Source organism: Schistocerca cancellata, chromosome 2 (genome assembly GCF_023864275.1).
Source record: "Schistocerca cancellata isolate TAMUIC-IGC-003103 chromosome 2, iqSchCanc2.1, whole genome shotgun sequence".
Taxonomy (NCBI): domain Eukaryota; kingdom Metazoa; phylum Arthropoda; class Insecta; order Orthoptera; family Acrididae; genus Schistocerca; species Schistocerca cancellata.
Genome location: NC_064627.1, coordinates 545,238,763 through 545,261,754, shown reverse-complemented (window position 1 = coordinate 545,261,754; position 22,992 = coordinate 545,238,763). Strand labels below are relative to the sequence as shown.

Genomic DNA, 22,992 nt, shown 5'->3' with positions numbered 1-22,992 from the left:
TACATTTGTCCTCTAGCCATCCCTGCTTAGCCATTTTGCACTTCCTGTCGATCTCATTTTTGAGACGTTTGTATTCCTTTTTGCCTGCTTCATTTACTGCATTTTTATATTGTCTCCTTTCATCAATTAAATTCAATATTTCTTCTGTTACCCAAGGATTTCTACTAGCCCTCGTCTTTTTACCTACTTGGTCCTCTGCTGCCTTCACTACTTCATCCCTCAAAGCTACCCATTCTTCTTCTACTATATTTCTTTCCCCCATTCCTGTCAATTGTTCCCTTATGCTCTCCCTGAAACTCTGTACAACCTCTGGTTCTTTCAGTTTATCCAGGTCCCATCTCCTTAAATTCCCACCTTTTTGCAGTTTCTTCAGTTTTAATCTACAGGTCATAACCAATAGATTGTGGTAGAGGGTAGAGTCCACATCTGCCCCTGGAAATGTCTTACAATTTAAAACCTGGTTCCTAAATCTCTGTCTTACCATTATATAATCTATCTGATACCTTTTAGTATCTCCAGGGTTCTTCCATGTATACAACCTTCTATCATGATTCTTAAACCAAGTGTTAGCTATGATTAAGTTGTGCTCTGTGCAAAATTCTACCAGACGGCTTCCTCTTTCATTTCTTAGCCCCAATCCATATTCACCTACTACGTTTCCTTCTCTCCCTTTTCCTACACTCGAATTCCAGTCACCCATGACTATTAAATTTTCGTCTCCCTTCACTATCTGAATAATTTCTTTTATTTCATCATATATTTCTTCTATTTCTTCGTCATCTGCAGAGCTAGTTGGCATATAAACTTGTACTACTGTAGTAGGTGGGGGCTTCGTATCTATCTTGGTCACAATAATGCATTCACTATGCTGTTTGTAGTAGCTTACCCACATTCCTATTTTCCTATTCATTATTAAACCTACTCCTGCATTACCCCTATTTGACTTTGTGTTTATAACCCTGTAGTCACCTGACCAGAAGTCTTGTTCCTCCTGCCACCGAACTTCACTAATTCCCACTATATCTAACTTTAACCTATCCATTTCCCTTTTTAAATTTTCTAACCTACCTGCCCGATTAAGGGATCTGACATTCCACGCTCCGATCCATAGAACGCCAGTTTTTTTTCTCCTGATAACGACATCCTCTTGAGTACTCCCCGCACGGAGACGTTAGTGGAACATATTTGCAGAGCATGCTACAAGAACCACTAGTTGTGATCCTTATCAGGTACTTGTCTGGACTTTCCTATAGTGAGGACTATTACTGTTGGCATGTTACTTGTGACACTGATGTATCTCCAAAGCTAAGTATTGTCAATTGCTTTATAGAAATAAAACTACTAATGTTATTTGTTTGAATTGTAGCATAGCATTCTGAAAATGCTGCATCCCTTAGGTATCCTATTAGCAACGTGTGGGCAAGACCCAAAAACTGGGGACAAGGTGTTAGAAACAATCCCCGTGCCTGACGGCTACTGACTTTTATGTGTATATTGTGCCGGCGTCTTAATTCTCTCTTGTCTTTACTTTGCAGGAGCGTCCGCTTTGCTTTACCAGTTTCTTGTCGTGTTTGCTAATCAGGTTTCTCAGGTGGGCATTCCAGAGAATTTATTTGATTTTGTCGTTATTTCCATTGCTTGCCATATTAATTTTTTTGCATTTGTGTCTTCCAAAATGCCTGCTCCACCTGTCCTGCCCCTGCTCAGGTGCTGCTGCCACAAGTGTTAGATGCAACACAGCTAATGCAGATGTTTCAGTTTCAGACTCAACAAATATCCACGTTACTCAACACGGTGCAGCAACTACTGTGTGTGCCCGACAGAAGAAGCACTGCCTGCTCCAGCTGCTATACCACCTTGATGGCAGTTTTGTGACCAAGAAGAGGAGTGGCTTGAGTGGTTGTCTCAGTTTGACACCCACGCCATCGCCCCCAACATACCAGGTACTGTGAAACTTCCCGCTTTATTATCCACAGTAGGAAGTGCAGTGTTCAGATTAATTCACAAGTAATAAATACACCAACAGTTACATAAGAGAAAAAGCACTTAGCAACTGTTAGAAATGTGAAAAATTGGTACATTTTGCTCTTCATAGCAATTGGCATGGCCATCACTTTTAATAAGGAAACAAATATATTTTATGAATAAAAGTCTGCCTGTTGGTCTTTATTTCAGTTTTTAGGTTACACTTCTCTTTTGTATCGGAAATGAAATCTAAAAACCAAAATACAAACTAAATACATTTTTCATTTCATTTCCTATAAGTACTGGAAATAAAACCTATCATTCACTTCTTCATTTCTTGGATCTCTTATTTCTACACTGCCTGAATGACATGTCTCACAAACATCTGCAATCTTTAAATTTCTCCAGAAACTATAAGTTTCATAAGCCACATTTGAGCAGTTTATTCCTGCAAACAGTGACAGAAGACAGACTTTTGTTGAATGGTTGGCACAACAGCAGTGTAAATGACACAAATTGTTGGGATAACGGGTGGCTGGGTGGACCCTGACCATCCAACTAGAGAAACCGGTCAGTCAACAAGCCTGCTCACATATGATCTATTGGTCTGTCGACCGATAAATTGGTTCATGAGTAGGGCCTTTAATATAACTACGAACAGCACTACATACAGTATAGTTATTGTTAGGCTGGCAATGTTTGGAGACAAACTGTTTAAGAGATATGAATTGCTCCAACTTTTAAAGTCTCCTACTGTCTCTTAGCTACAGAGACCAAAGCTCAAGAAAATTTCTTGCTTAATGTTTTCTACTTGAAAGCCAACATCTTTTCAGCATTGTAATACTTCAATTGCACTTTCTTTTTGTTTCTTTCTGTTAACATTAATGAATTGTAAATGGCAGAAAATTAATAATTATGATAACGCAAAAGTGAGTAGGAGATTCCATTCTGAACACAAAGGGTTTGAAGAAGCTTCTAAAAAATGTTGTAAACAGCAGGAAAACATTTTATTTCGAGAATATAATAGAGTTATACTGTAGTTAGTAATCTGTTTCTGCTTTCCTTTAAGTACACAAATAGTTTCATCTCATTTCTTCATCATAACATGATACAGCACTGCTCTCATTGTCGGGCACACGCGTCCCTTTAGCCTAACTATAAACACAGCATGAAAAAAAAAATCACACACTGCAAATAACAGAAATAAAAACTTGCGTAACTAAGCAGAGAAGAAAAAGAAGGAAGAGTAAAATGTAATATCATATAGAATTAATATGTTCCCTGTCCATGAGACAAATGTGAATTATCAAATTTTATAATAAATATAAACCAACTAGACTGTCTTTTTATACTGAGACCTGATGTTTGAGCAATATCAAGCTATTATTACTGACTTTGTTTGACAAATCAATTTGATGAATTCTTGTCAATGAAGATTTAGTATTAAAAATACCAACGATATGTACATTCTTGTGAGTTACACAGGTAATGAGTCATGGACTCACATATAATAAGTAATTAGTTTACAATATTAATTATAATAACTACCCCAGGTCCATTTGGAAAGACATATGTAATCCATATAGCTTACCATTTATCTCCAAAACTAAGTATTTGCATATCAGTTGCATGAAGCATGAAGGAAACCAACCTGAGCAAAAGTTACTCCACACAAAAAATTTGTCAATTTATCACAACAAACTGAACACTGTACAAGTTTTAATGACAAGGATGAGTGCCAAACATCAGCACTTTTAGTCTGATGCTCTTCATATGGAACAGGTCTAATTTGCTTTAGAACTATATTTGTGATTGAGGCAATACTGTCAAGGTTTTGTTTTCTTTACTCTCTCTCTATGTTTCAATACAGCTGTACTACAAAGCTTACAGTCAAGTACCAATAAAGTACCAAACACAATATTTTACAGCTGCGTTGAAATGTGAAGGAGTCATCAGCAACAAGCAGAGTATACCATTTCATTACTGTGTTACTTTATTTATGATAAGAGAAATAAATGCAATACTCAGATATTAATTCAATAACTTTGCAAGCACAAAGGTAAAGCTTCATCCTTGTCACTGTCACCATTATCAGAGAACATATTGCATAGTGTGAAATGAGTCAACCAAAGGTGCAGTTAGCATCAGTACACTTCATGCTGTGTTATGTACAGCCTTGTAGGTGTCTAGTGAGAGGAATCCACCAATTACCAAAAGAAAAAGTCCGAAGTCTCTTATTAGATAAAAGATGACACACAATTACTGAGAGAGAAAAAGAAAGAGCTCAGTAAGATCTGTGAAGATAAAGAAAATAAAGTGAAATGTAAGTGCTTGAACAATAAAATATCAAGTAATTATGCAAGCTTACATGCACACACAAAAGTTTTAATAAAAGTACTGGTTAATGATGATGAAACTTGATGATTCAACACTTCTGTCCACACACTCTTTACTTCTGGTGATTTGTGGCTTCCTCTCCAGCAGCCCGATGAGCTACATCACTGCTGACAAATCTTTGTCAGGTTCAGTAATTTGACACGAATTTTACTAAATGATGAAACTAGATGACCATACAAATGCCACACAATTCTGACAGGTACTGTGAGCTCTACCATTACTGTGAAGGAAACATGTTAGACCATCCAACTGGAAGTTTTTATGAAGCAGAAATGCTTTGATAAAAATCAATTGTTGAGCACTGCAGTAAGAATTATGTAGATCTGGATGGAAAAATTCACATAATTTTTCTGTATATACTTTTGAACTGACTGCAAGATACACTCCTGACAAAAAAGTAAAATTCTTATAGATAAATATGAATAAAAATGCACTTTTCAATTTCAGAAAATTTTGAATTGTTCATGCCAAGGGTAATATGTTAACACAGCACCCTCAATGTTTAGGTTCTAAAGAGGAAAGAGCCACAAAAAGTAAATTAGACATATATCTTAAGTGAAATATTACATTAGCCACCTGAAATATTAAAAGGCAACTACACAACTTTCACATCTCTGTGTGCTTTCATTTGTATGAGAATTCTTACAATTCCACTTTTATGTCTATTAGTATCATGTCAGCTCTTACTGAAAGCTGTAACAATAACTTGAGCTTTAAATTAAATAAAAGGGAAAGAAATACTTGAAACAATCTCAAAATTTAAAATATTGTACATATGAGCACATTTAGCGTGAGGCACTCACAGGTTGCTGTATTTGCTGCTGCTGTTGCATCTGCACTTGCATCTGCTGCATCTGCAACTGCGCAGCAGGCTGTGTGAGCATTTGTTGCAATGCCTGACTTTGTGCTAAGAGCTGCTGCTGGATCTGCATGTTTTGTGCCATCGCTGTCTGCAAGAAGGCACGCTGATAAGCAGCAGCCACGCCTGGGTCCACACCGGGTGCAGCTGCTGGCGCCGTTGGTGCAGCACCAAAAGGTGTTGGCAGGCTCAGACCTGTGATAGTATTCACATATGCATTTTTTCCTCTTGTAGTTGGCAGCATGCAAGTCTTTTAATTCTTAAAAACATGTCTACTTTTCTCATTTCTATAAAAATTTTGTATTTCATTGTGATACGTAAGACATATCTAGTGCTACCGAATCAGTTACTACACCCATATACTTAAACTAAAGACTGACTAACGACTTAAGCCACATATTGTTCTTTCACTGTACATCACTGTGTATGGGCAGATATGGAGAAAAAGGAGCACTTACCTATATGTATATGATGAAAGCTAAGATTTTCTGCCTATTAGCATATAATGGCAAATTAAATAATAATGAGCTCATGATAGATTATATTAAATCATTGTCACTTCTCTGTGGTTCTTTCTTGACATATTATCAACTGGTGTTCTTATTGAGATTCAAAATTCATTCTCTATTACTGATGGTGGGTGGAAAGTTGAGTAGTCTACAACATTAGCTACTCATGCTGACAAAACATCACAAAAAAGTTGGATAAAGATCCCAAAAATTGTGCCAACAGGCATTATAACATGTAAAGTAAGCTGACTGATCATCAAAAAGCACAGGGACAAACCAAATAAATAGAGACAAAATTGCTATTACCATAATTTCAGCAACATTTCCAATGTAGAAATTCCACTTCTGCACAACAGTTACAACCACTAAACGTATCCCCTGCTTCGCTTGACATACCAATAGGGAGAGGAAAAAAGGGCCATGTGAATTTTTGTAGTATAGTTTGAAATGTGAGATAGGCACACTGAGAATATTAAGGAAAGACTTGTACAACTATTCAAATGTTATTCAGAAGTAAAGAAACATGAGCTCCCAAGAACAAACTTTGTTTACAGCCAGTTACATTGACTCACTGTTGTGTGGTATTGATATTCATTACTTTGTAACATAGTCACCACTATTATTCAATAAACTGTACCATCAGTACATTAAGACATCAGTGCCTCCCCCACCTCCAATAAGAAATCTGTCAATTTTCTGCAGTCACATTATGACTACATGCTGCACATCTACACTAGATGAAAATTTCTTACCAAGAGCTACCTCAGTCGGACAAATAGATGTAAACTGCTGGTACAAGATTAGGACTATAAGGGAAATAGCCCAATGCAAACCTCAACAGAATTCTCATTTGCAGCTGCCTAAGTAAGTATATGAATACTGACCTGGGAATGGCATATGTATTTTAGAGCACACTATTCAACACAACTGTTGTTAACTGAGCTCCATGGGAGGCATCTAAGTCTTGAAAAAACTGAGGTAGTTCTGAGCTACTGCTGATCCAATGGCAGTTTCTGATAAAAATGAATAAATGAAAAATCCATCCTTCCCACCAACACCAGCTTTTCTGAATTGTGCAGGTGGGAACTTTCTCTGCAATACATCCTACGTTCCCGAAACCCTCCTGGCCTGAACCTATGTTAGTCATTGTCCTCGCCCATCCAGCCCCTTTCCTGTTCCCATTCCAGCATTACACAGCTCTCATTCCACCACCAAACCCAGTCTTTTTATTTCTCTCCTTTTCTGCTACTTCCTCCCCCCTCCTCACCTCTCCCCTCCACTCCGTCTAACCCGCAGCACTTTGCTGTCTGCCACCATACTATCCCTCCCTCTTCCCACCCCAACCTCCTCCTTACCACCACCCAGTCACCATTCCCATCATGTACTGGTGTTGCTGCTCACAGTGTGGTTTCAGTTGCCTGAGACTGCAGTCATGTGTGTGAGTTGCATTTGCGTGAGTTTGTGAGGTGTGCCTATATGTATCTATTGTTGACGAAGGCCTTAATGACCAAAAGTTATAATTGTGAGAGTCTTTCTGTTGTGCCAATCCGAGACTTAGTATCTCCGCTATATGGTGAGTAGCAACTTTCCTTCTCTAATGTTGTTAAATCAATAAGTGGAAATAAGTTGTTAGTCAGATGAAAAGTGCTTCCCGTTCGACCATGTCAATGGATGCTACAGGATCTTCCAGGAAACAACTGCTCAATAAATGCACCACACTACAACAGGATGGATACAGGCCAGTGGTGGCAGTATTGTGCTGCAAGGGTTGCTCAAGTGGGGTACACTAGTACTTGCAGTCATTGCAGACGATGTCATGTGCACAGTAATCGTATTATTGTAGTCCGTTTGCACACCTTCATAGGTAATGTCTTCTTCAATGGACAGAAGATTTCCAACGGTACAACTATCCATGCCACAAGATCAGAAATGTTTCTAATGACCTGAGGAGATCAATAACCAATTCCTATTGACATCCTGGCCTCCAAAGCCAACCACAATGAAAATAACAGAATACAAACTTGCAGTATACAGACAACCTGCCCATAATCTATAGAATATGAATGGTGTCATTAACACACTCACCTCTGCAGTCAAGGTTACTAATGCAAGCCTGTGCAGTGGCAATTGATTCAAGGGTACCCTATTTGAATCCTGATGGTGCAAGAAGCTTTTCTTCATCAGTTCTTAGCAGGAGAGGGGAGATCAGGTGGTGGCTCCTGATAACCAAAATTTACACTCATGCTCTGGATTAAATTCCTAAAACCTGTGTGGTGCCTCAATTACTGAGGGTATGTGACACTGTTTTTGGTGATCTGTCAGATGGAGACAAACTTGGTGCTACTCCAGAGAAGCAGGTTTGTGCTGGACTGGGTTTACCCTTTCCCTTTTCTCAATGTCATAACACACAAACATAATACCAAACTACTCACACGTCCATCTCAGTCACCTACACTCAACAGATACTCTTAAAGAGACAACTCTTACACACTGAGTGGGAAATGTGCATTGTATGCAGAGGAAGAAAACCCCGTCCTCATAAGGTGACTGAACCTGCCCCTTGGTATATCCCAGCCAACAATGCTACATGTACCTTTATTCCTTTTGGTAACATTTACCTACAAGCACTTACAGAATTGTTGTCTTGCATCTGCTCCATATAACTATACACAGTTCAGTCTAATCACAATGTAATAACTGTTTGCTTGGTTTTTCTCTTGGTACGTAATATAACATATTGGTCAACTGCATTATTCATGACAGATTTGTCTGGTGCTCTCACCCAGTTCCAATTACATACACCAAACATTTTACAAAACCTTCTGTTATTCTGTTAGGTTAAAAAACTTAGTCTGTAAATTCCATATCCCCAGTTTACTTTGTACAACTATCTTTAACACTTATAGCTAGTATACACAGATGAAGATGTCTCAATGGCAATAACAAAACACTAAAAGGAGAAATGACTTTAAAATAAAATATTGTATTTTTATGATATTGAAAAGTCCTGTAAGGAATGCAAACATTTAAATCAGTGAATATTGTCATGTTGTAACCATAACCAAATCCAAATCCAAAAGCAGGGTCATCAATGAAATACAGCAATTAGCACTGAAAGCCAATTTATTATGAACACCAACACACAGACAGAACTCCATCAAATCTTCTAGAACATACAAACATAAGAAATTTTGAGAAACTTCCAGAAATGATATATACCAAATAATTGCTGGTATCTGGTTTGAACTGGCAACACACAACCTGCCAGCCAGCAACACTAACCACTATGCTACAATGCATGAAGCATGGCTCATGGCATTGTTCCCTCTCCTGGAGAAACAGTGTTCCACTGTGTCAGTAGTTCTCGTTGGAGCACCCTGAATCTAAATCTTCTCAATAGTGTTCTGTATGGCAGCACCAGGATCCTCGCATTCTGGTCGTGTTGCCACATCCTCTTCATTACGTGTGCAACAGTAGTCCCACCCACTGAATCTTCAAGACAGTCTAGTGGGTCTTCAGTTTCCTTGGACAAGAAGACCCCATCATTGATCTGCACCTCAGAACTCTAATAGGACTTCACATGGAGGACATGGATGACATCTCTGCATTTCTGTCTTCCTGATGAAAGGTCATAATCCTTGTCATTGTATGTAACATCCACTACCCAATAGCTCCATTGCCCACGCAGGAGTGAAAGTCCATGCCAAGTCTCCCGAGTTGTATCTCACTGTCTGGTGCTTGCCATTTTACTGCTCTTGGTCCTTCTCCTGGGCATCCAGAGTCTGTATTTGAGCCAGCTGTCTTGCCTCTTCAGCCCTGGTGATGAGCTGTTCCATGTACTCATCCTGATTACTGTCTGGGTGAAACAGGAATAATGTATCCATTGCTGTTTTGGCCACACAACTGGGGGTCTGGCAGAATGACATGAAGCCTGTTATGCCTTGCTATACCGTGTTGTATTTGACTATCATGATGGGAAGTACTGTACCTCAATTTATCTGTTCGACATCAATGTACATTGAGAGCATACCTGCCAACATCTTATTAAAGCATTCTGTGATGCCTTTCATCTGTGAATGTAGGCAGTTATGACCCTGTGGATCCTGTTGCAATGTGAAATTATCTTTGATACTAGCTAGTCTCCACTGCAAAAGTTTTCCACAATTGTAGATAATTACACAGCATACTGTGCACTTCAAAATGATGTCTTCTACAAGGATCTTTGCAATTTCCTGAACTTTGTCAGTCAGCACCACTTTGATGACAGCACAGCAGGTGAGGTAGTCAGTGCAGACTGTTGTTGTTGTGGTCTTCAGTCCTGAGACTGGTTTGATGCAGCTCTCCGTGCTACTCTATCCTGTGCAAGCTTCTTCATCTCGCAGCACCTACTGCAACCTACATCCTTCTGAATCTGCTTAGTGTATTCATCTTTTGGTCTCCCTTTATGATTTTTACCCTCCACACTGCCCTCCAATACTAAATTGGTGATCCCTTGATGCCTCAGAACATGTTCTACCAACCGATCCCTTCTTCTAGTCAAGTTGTGCCACAAACTCCTTTTCTCCCCAATCCTATTCAATACCTCCTCATTAGTTATGTGATCTACCCATCTAATCTTCAGCATTCTTCTGCAGCACCACATTTCGAAAGCTTCTATTCTCTTCTTGTCCAAACTATTTACTGTCCACATTTCACTCCCATACAGACTGTAAACAGACTATTATCCATCAATTTCTGTTTGTCAGGAGCTTCCCCATGAGTTCAACTCTAATGTGGTGAAATGGCACTGCTGCAGGCATAATTGGTGCCAACTGACCAAATTAACTGCAGCACATGCTTCTGTTATTGACATTCCTTACAGTGGCTCACATTGTGTCTAACACATCGGTAGAGACCTGGCGAATGATAGCTGCATCTATTTCTGTCTAGAATCTTCACAAATCCCACGTGACCAAATGATGGATCATCACAGAAAAGCTTCACGACAGCTGGCTGTACATGAGCAGGACAATGAGCCACTATTCCTGCCCCATCAGTACATAGTTCCTCTTACAAAATGTTCTGTTTATTAATTGGAATTGTTATTTTGTCTGTTCCTCCTTCTTCAAGGCTTCTACAATTTTCAGCAATGCTGGATATTTCCTTTCTTCAGCAGCAATGGTACTTGATGCTGTGATGACTGAGATTTCATCCACAATGCTTTGTTCCGCCAAAGGAAACCTTGAAAGGCAGTTGGTCTCCTTATGTTTACATCCATTTTTGTATAACTATGTGACATCCTACACCTGAAGCCTGAATTCCCATCTTGCCAGCTGACCCATGGGATCCTTCGGACTAGTCAGTCACCATAGAGAATAGTTGACCATCAAAAACGGTTATGGTTGGCCAAATAAATATGGTCAGAACTTGTTGATGGCCCAAACAACTGCAAAGCAGACTTTCTCAATTTTAGAATAGTACATCTCAGACTTGGAAAGTACTCTGGAAGCATAAGCTACCACCTTCTCAGCACCTTCCTGAATTTGCAATACAACTGCAACTATGAGTGATGTTCTGACTTGGCACTCTCATCACACAATGCTAGGTCAGGAGAAGATGTTAGTGCCTCCTTAAGGACAAGGAAACATCCTTCGTGCACCTCCTTCCAGGAAAATTTGATGCCTCCCTGCACTAGTTCTCACAAGGGGCATGCCTTGGTAAAGAAGTCCTTTATGAGTCCTCAGTAGTATGAACATACTCCAAGAAAACAGACTCCATTGCTATTAAATAAGTGCCCTAAGATTTTTTTTCTTTGGCAGTGAAGAGGCACATTTTAGGATTAAGATGGAGACTTGCAATCTGAACAGACTTCAACACAGTTATCAGGTGGCGTAGATAGTTTCCAAATGTCTTTGAAAAAACAACAATGCCATCCAGATAGCAAAGAAAAGTAATCAATTTAATATATTGAAACAGGCTGTTGATCATCTGCTCAAATGTGGCTGCAGCTTTACAGAGTCCAAATGGTGTCAATTTGAATTCATTGAGGCCATCAGGTGTTATAAATTTAGCCATTTAGCACTCAGCCCCATCAATTTTGATTTCCCAGATGCTTGCCTACATATCCATAGCTAACAGATACTTTGCTCCCTTCAAGAGGATTAGGGTGTCATCAATGGGCAGCAATAGAGAGACATCTTTTTCATGAGTTTGTTCAGTCATCAGCAGTCAATGCAGAAATGTCATATGCCATCCTTCTTCACATGGACTATACGACTAGACATTGGACTATCTACAGGTTTAATGATGTCATCCTGCAATATCTTCTCCACTTCCTCCCAAATTATGTGTCCTTCAGTAAGTGAGACACCCTAAAAGTGCTGGCTACTTGGTGGATGAACCCCAGTGTTGATACAGTGCTTTACAATGGGCTGCTTGATCTGTCTTTCTGTCTTTTTTCCACTCCAGACTTGAAGGGATCTGGAAATTCACACATCTGCTGAAGTTATTCCTCTGTCAGCCCAGATTCTATTGGCAGTCTGATAATAGATTCCTCCACTGCAATGTCTGTAGTGGTGGTGGAGTGCTATTCTCCACTGGTGACACAGAGCAGCCCATACAGGACTGGTTCAGCTGCTCCTGTAAACATACCTTTCCGGGTAAGTTGTCGCTGCTTGTGACAATTGGTGATCCAAAGTTTGCCTTGACCTGCTGCAATATTTACAATTGTCACTGATATGTAGAGTTCTTTTGTGAGTCTGAGTAGCTTTTTGTAAAAATAAGAGCTTTGCAGTTTAAATGAGCACCTAGATTGATGACTGGAAATTATCTCATTGATGACAATGGGATAATAATGTCTTCAACAGGAAACAACTGCACAGAGCAATCTTTGTTATGTGTACTTGTTGGAATAGCTTTACCAATCTGGACTCAAACTCCTACAGTCTAGGACTGCTTGTGATGCTTGCAAGAAGTCCCATTTGAGAATAACGTTTTGACCACATTCTGTTAAAATGACAAATTCAAAGGGCTGTGCTGACAGTAACAGTTTTTTTTAATACAAGTTCTCTTGGCTCAACGTATTTCCCATATGCAACTTTCAGCACAATCACTTTTGTGTTACTGAACACGGCATTATTTAACTGATGATGACACTACAGAAAAAGAAACTCCCATGTCAATTAGTGCACAGACATGTTGGTCATTGAAGAGGACAGTAATGAAATTTCCTGGCAAAATAGTGACAGTCATCCATTGAATATTTTCATCTGTGGCCACCTCTTCTCCGTATATGATTGTTTCGCTTAGTTTCCCTGAATTCCACAGTTAGACGAGCAACAGATACCTCTGTACGGCAATGGGGAATGGCTATGACATATTGGAGAGCGATCTTGTCCTCAGTACTGCGATGGTTTTCACTCCACAGGTTGATTATAATCATTTATAGTGTACTGCTATGAGTATAACAGTTGTAATCACTGACAGCTTTCTCTGCAGTAGCGTACTATAAGTCCAGGATACCCACAGTGAAAACATACTGGCATGTTGTGCTCTGTTCGGCAGTGGCATAACATGAGTTGCCTGATTCCATTCTTCTGGCAAGTTCGAACTGTGGCAGAGATCGGTACTAAAGATCAACACATCTCTTGCTTAACATTCTCTATTACCTCCTGACATATGACATCAGCATTCATGGATGCTTCTCTTGTGCACTCAGTCTTACATTTCTGGCTGCCATAAACTACAGTAACTCTCCTCATACTACCCGATGTTTGAGAGAGGTCACTCATGGTGGTCTTCCACAACTGCCACAGGGATGACAATTGGGAGTTGGTCATACCTGTTTTGTCTGATACTTTTCTGTTGCATTTCTCAATGTGCTGGCACCATTTAATGAATTCCTTTACCAGACAAGCTTAGTACATATCTTCTGCAACTCCTACCATGAAATGTGAGATTTTGTTGTTTGTGTCATATTTGCATTCACAGTGTGGCATAGGCCAAAACATTCTGTATGTAAGACTGTGACATTTCCCCATGCAACCACAGCTGGCTGTGCAGTCCAAGAAAAAGAATTCATTTGCCAAACACATTGTATCATACTATGTGTTGTATCTAATGAAGTAACTGAGTTCCTTCAGGTACTTCATCAGGTTGTGACCACCAATGGATGCCTGATGTGCAGCTGATGCCTGATGTGCAGCTGACTTATGGCTGTTTTGGAATCCACTGGCTTCATGAATTCGAACAATATACAGCTTGTATTCCAGTTCTCGTCTGTGTGGGTAATGGCTTTTACAATGTCTAATTGGAACCACAGTGATGTAGATATTCTGAAGCACCTGGTGTCTCCAGCAAACAATGTCATGTCATAACCACAATGAAGTCCAAATCCAAAACTGTGATCGTCAACGAAGTACAAAATTTAGCAACGAAAGCACATCTGTTATGAACACTGACGTACAGCCAGAACAGAATTGATGTTCTGGAGGGAGATTGCTTATATTTATACAGACATCAAATATTCTGAAATACATACAAACATTAGAAACATAATAAATTTTGAGAACCTGGTGGTTGGATTTGAACTGTCGACAGATGGCACGTCAACCAGTGAGGTAAACTGCTACGCCACACTGCATGCAGCACAGTTCATAGCAATGCAACCTCTCTCTCTCTCTCTCTCTCTCTCTCTCTCTCTCTCTCTCTCTCTCACACACACACACACACACACACACACACACACACACACACACACACACATTTGCTTTGACCAATAACTATAATTTTTAACAGTCTTTTTGTTGATGTTCCAACCTGAGGTTTCAATTTTTACCTTTCATTATTTACAGAGACAGTCTTTACAACTTTATACTATTCTTAACTATAAGCTTTCCTCTGCTATCAACATTTAATGCTGCATTTATCAGCATTTAACGTTGTGTTATTCTACTTTTTAATGATAGTTAACTAACTGTATAAGGTACCACAACAACTTAGCTTAGTAATTTAGATTATGAACAATTTACAAGTTTATTTACAAACACAGATTCTGAGCTGTTTCACTGTTTTGAATATTGTATGTAGGTCAGGAAAAGATGAGTTACTAGCCAAATGTCATCTGTGGTTACACTACTAAGAATTTTGGGAAATAAGGTAAGAAAATTGATAAAGGACAGTAAGACCAATTAAACAATATGAACACATACATCTTCTTTAGTGTATTTGACTCCCAATAAGAAATGAACTACACTTTTAAGTCATCTTTGAGTATTGGACTTTTAAAGAAATGTTATTCAGTTAAATAGTTAATGACTGCTACACAATACTAAGTCACTACAAACCTGAAATGTAACACAAATATTGAAATGAATCTAAACTTTTATGGTTCATTTAAATACATTGCTTAAAAGTTTTCTGGGCACTGGGCAGATGGTGTCATGGAAACTGCACAATATTTCAGAGACAGCTGTTCACCATCTTCTGGTGTGATTGTGGGAAGCTGTAGTGGTTCACCAATTTATATTGGGTTCACTGGAAAAGCATCGGTGCAGGAAGCAAAGTTGTAAATCATCACAGGGGCCACCGACATCCCGGGCATAATGCAGGAGAGATGAACTATGGACCTCATATCACAGGAAAGATTTTGATGCCTGGCCTAACCCTCCTGGCTCAGTATCCTCATCCATTTTACATTACTGAATTCATTTCCCCATGGCCGATGACGCCTGAGTGCCATCAATGCTGGTTCTCATGCTTTGCTAGTTGATATCCTGTGTCTGCATCTACATCTACATTGATCCTTCACAATCCACCATGCAGTGTGAGGCAGTCGGTACTCCATACCACAACTAGTCATTTCCTTTCCTGTTCTGCTCGCAAACAGGATGAGGCAAAAATGGCTGTCTATGTGTCAACGTATGAACCCTAATTTCTTGCATCTTATCTTTGTGGTCTTTACATGTAATGTATGTTGGTGGCAGCAGAATCATTCTGCAATCAGTTTCAAATGCCAGTTCTCTAGATTTTCTTGATAGTGTTCCTCAAAAAGTGTCGTCTACCCTTCAGGGATCTTTGTAACACTTGTGTGTTGTTCGAACCTACTACTAACAAATCCAGCAGCCTGCCTCTGAATTGCTTCATGTCTTCCTTTAATCCAGCCTGGTACTGATGCCAAACACTCATGCAGTTCTCAAGATTAGGTCACACTAACATCCTATGTGCAGTCTCGTTTACAGGCGAACCACACTTTCCTAGAGTTCTCTCAATAAACTGAAGTCATCCATTCACCTTTGCTACCACCACTCTCATGTGCTTGTTCCACTTCATACTGCTTTGAAACATTACACTCAGATATTTAAATAATGTGACTGTGTCAAGCAGGACATTACTAATGTTGTATCCCCAACATTACAGGTTTTGTTTTTCCTATTCATCTGCATTAACTTACGTTTCTCCACATTTAGAGCTAGCTGCCATTCATCGCACCAACAAAAAATTTTGTCTAAGTCACCTCATATCCTCCTACAATCACTCAACTTCGACACATGTATAAAGTGAAACTTCGATTTTACATTCTATGATTTTACTTTTTTCATGATTCTATGCCATAAATTAGTATTTCCTGTGAAAAACTCACAAGATCAATTCTAAAAATTGACCAATTTTACAAGTCTTCCTAGTAAGTTTACTCAATTCTATGTTCCTACTCAATGTCCTGCTTGACTTCGTCCCATTTTCTTCCTATCGACATTTGATGTAACTGAACAAGTTACAAATGGCACAAAAGACAGACGGTTCACACAGCGAATGGTGGTGGAGTTAAGGGGATATTTCTGGCTGTTGTGGAGAGGGGAGACGTTTCACTGCACAATTATGGTGCAACTACTGCTAGGTTGCAGCAGCAATGGAAAAACAGGATGACACAAAGTGTTCTAGACCAAGCCAAATCGTGATGAAGGGGTCCAGCGCCACCTTTTGTTGTGTCACTTATAACTCAGTATTGTCTTTTTGTATGTATTTCTGATGTAATGTATTCAGGAACAATATCGATCATCAACCTTTTGAATTCAAAGACCGAATCTTGAAGATTATGCTTGGTCAAAATCAAGGAAACATCGGCTATTTTCCATTAGCGAGTTTTTATTGGCTGGTGACTTGTTATGTCACCCAACAGCCAGAACAGCCACCACACCACACAAGCAACTTACTGGTCAAAATTGACTGCTTTAAGTGCGTGCACCTTTTGTATTTGCGTGTAAATCAGCAACCAGCCATGACATGAGTGTATCTATGATGTCAATGATCTGTAGATTGTGCCAAGTATAGAGCTCCAAATTTTGGAGTGTGCTGCACACTATGCATGTGCAGAGACAAGGGACTGTTGTGGCATCTGCTAACATTGGAAGTTATAACCTATTTTGGTCGCGTTCACTCCCTTTACAAAAATAGATATTGTGTCTTCTTAATCTTTATTGTGTTGTTTGCTTTGCTTTCAGGGCACACTGAAAAGTTACATATGGTCATGGTATTTTTCCCTACTAGTGTTCTCCTCCAAGAGAAGCAAAATATCTGAAAGCAAAAAGGATTTATATTTTACAGAGAGAGAGCCTACACCATGTATAGATAAGAATGTAAATAGATAAACACGTTTTAATGAAAATTATTTCAACAGTGAGAAACTAAGAATTACTGGATGAGAAAAAATATTTTGTTGTTATATGGCGCCTAGGAAAGAAAACAAGATACAAAGGATAAAGGAAAAAGGTGCCATTTATTGCATTCTACATGCTGTCTGATGTGTTTGTAATCATGTATTTTCTCAAGCAAATAAATGTATGTGTTCTGAAAGGTTTGGATGACACTTTTCCTATTTTTTTCAGTTCTCAGGAGTGTGAACACTTTACCACACAACTTTTGACAAGAATTTCCACTACGAATTCTTCTTTGGTCAGTAATTAACTCTACTGTCACTGCTTTTACCTACAATTTGTTACTATACTTCGATTTTTCCATAAAAAGGATAAATCCTCATAACCTCACTTTCACCATTCAGATGCCACACTCCACAGCAGACAGCCTTCACAACACTGGCAATTTTGGTGTGGACATGTAAATAAAAATGACCAGTCAAGACAGATGAGACTCAATACAGGAACAGAGTGCCAGGGCTGCTGCAGGAGACGCACTTCTCTTGAGCAATCAACTGAGACAAGAAAGTCGATCATATAAATGGGACTTTTAACACATGTAAAATGAGCTTGCCTCCTAGGTACAACAGAGGTCACTGCAATTGTGTCTTACACCATACTTCACAGTTTTTGATTTAATTCATCATGTTCATCAATTTCTCCCTTTATTTTTGGCTGAACACAAAGGAGAGATCTCTCAAAAATGCCTGTTTTGACATATAATTTGTGGTCATAGCATATCGGAAAATAGCTCAATTACCTGTAAAACAGATAACAATTTCAATTTTTTGACAAGTTTTTACTTTCTGTTACAGATCTGTGACTTTTAAGAACTGATAAAATACATTACTACAAATTATTGTACAAACATTATATTGTGCATTTAATTTCCTTCACTTATACAAATTTTATACAATGTATTGGAGAGGATTAGGATTTTTAATCACATACGGCAATTAGATACGTTTTTGCTTGTATTTTGGGGTTTTGACAATTTCCTCTATTCTGAATTTTCCTTAATTTTGCTTTTTGTAAGTCTGGACCCCATAAAATAGGTGTTTCACTGTGTAGAGATTAATAGCAATCCTATCACATTTAGTTGGGGCACTCCTGACTATACCCTCGTCAAGGATGACACACTGGGCTCTATAATTTACAAAGTCTTTGAGCCACTCACATATCTGTGAACCTGTTCCATATGCTCATACCTTTTTTAACAGCCTGCAATGGGGGACCATATCTGCCTGTCACCCTTCTTCCACAGTTCACAGTATATCAGTGGAGAAAAGGGCAAGTCTCTGACAATTATGTCATCATCTGTACATATTTTGACTACTTCTTTAATGGCAGGATCCCACTAGGTGGAGGTGAATGAGAGGATTTGGTCTGTTCTTAGTTCATTCCATGTCTTATATCTAGACAACAACAGATTTTTCTGGCTGATCTACTCTGGTCTGATATCGGTGTTCATCACATGTGCTTTTAACAGAATGACACATCTGTTCAATGTATGATTTGCCATATTGACATGGGCACGGTGATGAGAGTGTGAGAGGAAAAACCTCATGGAGAAAACATTCCACACAAATTAAAATATTTAGGGAACATGGGTGTCTTAACAATGTTGTAGCATAATCTCTACTAGTTACTCCTACACTCACTGGTAATACCTATAAATATTATCTCCCTTTACATCAATAACAAGATAATTTTTATCTATAAGGTGCAGCCATCAAGGACCAAAGTGTTTGCAGTCAGTACTGTTTCTGTGAAGTAGTAGGAATTACTCAAAAGATATAGTGGAGATAAAAATATACTCACAAAAAACTCTAGACAAATTTTAATCAGCAGTGAACTGACATGAAGCATAGATAGTACTTGCCAGCCTTTAATGTACAGTAACTCTTAAATAATACACAGTTCCTCACAAAATATGGTCATTACCCAATATCCGTAAAATCATGCATTTCTGTCCTCAAAGCAGTGAACTTAACAAATGCCACCATTCTCCAACTTAATGTCCTGTATGTGGCAAAAAACTAAGCATTCCATTCCTAACAAAGTAACTTACTTTTTACATGTTGTAAATGATGCCGAGCAGTATATATCTAGGAAACAATATGAATCCTTGTTAGTGTTAGTGCAGCTCTAAGACTACAGATGCAAGGTAAGTGGCAAGGCTGCAGCTAACAATTTATACAACACCACTTATCTTCCAAAACTAGGAAGCCACCTGACCAATAAGCCAAGCTGAACATAACGAATATTAGAAAGTCTCTTCCACCCTACTCATACCTGCCATACCTTGCATACTGTAAATGGGCACAGGCATGAAGTTGTGTTGGTGTCCCATAGCTTCAGGAACTGCAGAATAGAAAGGCGCACCTGTCACTCCGCCGGTTGCCATGTATGGGAGATTGCTCGAGGCAGCTGGCATCAGTGTTGCAGCTGACCACACACCAATTGTATTGCACTACATTCTGTTTGACTGTTTTGTTAAAAAGTAACCTTACATTTTTGCAAAGTAACTTGAAAGCACTGCTTTGGACCCATCACCTTACACAAAACATTTCTCCTTATTTTAAAAGTCTCTTATAGTGGAAATGACAGGAATCTACGAAATAGTCTTCTCAACCAATAAAAGCTACTACACGTGCGAAAAGTACATGATGAAGACAACCAGTACAGTATAAAGGAATAATTGAGCAGCAAATATGAACACAAGAACACAATGATTACTGTATTTTCGACTGGAAAAATGTCAGAATTTGTTAGAGTGACAGTTATCACTTGTGCAGTTCAAATAAGATACAGACCATGGTAGGAAAAGGGAGGGCATGTGGACTACACTATGCTAAGAGATTTGTTCCACAGGTTGGCCAACTTCGTCCTTCAGTACAGTTTGGTGGTGGTCATTCATAAATGACAACAGTTTGTTTGTGGTTAGTTTTACATGCAACTCTACAATACAGATACAAGATCTCTCCCATCCACCATACACTAAACCCCTGCCCACTCAAGTCCTATCACCAATGCATAAATTTCTGTTGCAGAAACAGCTACACCATCTATTAACTTCATCACATCTGTTATAAGGATTCCTCGCTCCACCTGGACAACCTAATATCCAAGACTGTTACTCCCTCTTCCCACTGTCCACAGGAAGAGTATGTGCTGCTGTCCTCCCTTACCTTTGTGGAGCCTAGCCTGTTTTTGTATTCAGAACCATTTCCCTGCTATCTTTCTTTCCCTCTGCCCCTAATCTCTTCTAATTTTCCCCATACACACAGAGGTGACCACTACTGGTCTTAATTGAGCCATAATTTCAAGAGAGAGATGGTGGTGTTGGCAGTACGTACATGCATGTGTGGGTGTGTGGGTGGGGGGGGGGGGTTGGGGGGGGGTGAGAGAGAGAGAGATAGAGAGAGAGAGAGAGAGAGAGAGAGAGAGAGAGAGAGAGAGAGAGAGAGAGAGAGACCACAAATTCAGTTAGCAAATTACAGTAATCATGTTATTTTCTTATACACTCCTGGAAATGGAAAAAAGAACACATTGACACCGGTGTGTCAGACCCACCATACTTGCTCTGGACACTGCGAGAGGGCTGTACAAGCAATGATCACACGCACGGCACAGCGGACACACCAGGAACCGCGGTGTTGGCCGTCGAATGGCGCTAGCTGCGCAGCATTTGTGCACCGCCGCCGTCAGTGTCAGCCAGTTTGCCGTGGCATACGGAGCTCCATCGCAGTCTTTAACACTGGTAGCATGCCGCGACAGTGTGGACGTGAACCGTATGTGCAGTTGACGGACTTTGAGCGAGGGCGTATAGTGGGCATGCGGGAGGCCGGGTGGACGTACCGCCGAATTGCTCAACACGTGGGGCGTGAGGTCTCCACAGTACATCGATGTTGTCGCCAGTGGTCGGCGGAAGGTGCACGTGCCCGTCGACCTGGGACCGGACCGCAGCAATGCATGGATGCACGCCAAGACCGTAGGATCCTACGCAGTGCCGTAGGGGACCGCACCACCACTTCCCAGCAAATTAGGGACACTGTTGCTCCTGGGGTATCGGCGAGGACCATTCGCAACCGTCTCCATGAAGCTGGGCTACGGTCCCGCACACCGTTAGGCCGTCTTCCGCTCACGCCCCAACATCGTGCAGCCCGCCTCCAGTGGTGTCGCGACAGGCGTGAATGGAGGGATGAATGGAGACGTGTCGTCTTCAGCGATGAGAGTCGCTTCTGCCTTGGTGCCAATGATGGTCGTATGCGTGTTTGGCACCGTGCAGGTGAGCGCCACAATCAGGACTACATACGACCGAGGCACACAGGGCCAACACCCGGCATCATGGTGTGGGGAGCGATCTCCTACACTGGCCGTACACCACTGGTGATCGTCGAGGGGACACTGAATAGTGCACGGTACATCCAAACCATCATCGAACCCATCGTTCTACCATTCCTAGACCGGCAAGGGAACTTGCTGTTCCAACAGGACAATGCACGTCCGCATGTATCCCGTGCCACCCAACGTGCTCTAGAAGGTGTAAGTCAACTACCCTGGCCAGCGAGATCTCCGGATCTGTCCCCCATTGAGCATGTTTGGGACTGGATGAAGCGTCGTCTCACGCGGTCTGCACGTCCAGCACGAACGCTGGTCCAACTGAGGCGCCAGGTGGAAATGGCATGGCAAGCCGTTCCACAGGACTACATCCAGCATCTCTACGATCGTCTCCATGGGAGAATAGCAGCCTGCATTGCTGCGAAAGGTGGATATACACTGTACTAGTGCCGACATTGTGCATGCTCTGTTGCCTGTGTCTATGTGCCTGTGGTTCTGTCAGTGTGATCATGTGATGTATCTGACCCCAGGAATGTGTCAATAAAGTTTCCCCTTCCTGGGACAATGAATTCACGGTGTTCTTATTTCAATTTCCAGGAGTGTACATCCAAATGGTGCTAAATGTCACCTTTATATTGCAGTGGTTGCCTTCCTCCATACTATTTTTTCTGCTCAGTCTAGGCTTTTGCATTGTTGTACTAGTTTCAGTGTGGCTTGAGAGCAATTCCCAAAAATAGAACCTAAAATTAACCATCTGCAACTGAAGTTCGCTTCTTCACATTTTAATGGAAAATATTATGAACGTTTTTCTACATGGAACAGGTTTGTAAATTAGCATTCTTTATTAATGGAAGATGTAAAGTGTTGATTGTAAAGATTAAAAGCAGTTCAGATACAGAAAACAAATAAGGACAAAAATCAAAATAAAATACATTTCCAAGAAATGAATTCAGATTATTCAGCTGCAAGACTCATAAATAAGGCTGTACACCATTCAACACATAAAGTTTATGTAATGGTTTCAACAAAAGCAAAGGAAGTAAGGATGATAAAAAGATTTAAAAATAAAAAACAACTGAAGAGACAGAGAGAGTTTATGAGAGAAACAGAAAAAGGGCAGTGCATGAATGTAGAACTGGCATACTGTTTTCTTTAGTAGATTCTTTTCTTTTTCTCTCCTATATTTTTGATGTTTATCAGTTCCTTTGCTTCTATTTTCCTTCACCCTCACTTACTTCCAGTACTTTGG

The 22,992-nt window shown here is 40.0% G+C and overlaps 1 protein-coding gene across 1 annotated transcript in view; it reads right to left on the bottom strand.

Moving 5' to 3' along the window:
- LOC126162120 (unconventional myosin-XV) overlaps positions 1-22,992 on the bottom strand; it is a 504,442-nt gene that overhangs the window by 302,191 nt on the left and 179,259 nt on the right. Inside the window, exons 30-31 of the mRNA XM_049918408.1 lie at positions 19,704-19,847; positions 5,166-5,416 (exon numbers count right to left, since the gene is read on the bottom strand). Coding sequence (XP_049774365.1) covers positions 5,166-5,416; positions 19,704-19,847 — 395 coding nt within the window. The remainder of the gene's footprint in view (positions 1-5,165; positions 5,417-19,703; positions 19,848-22,992) is intronic.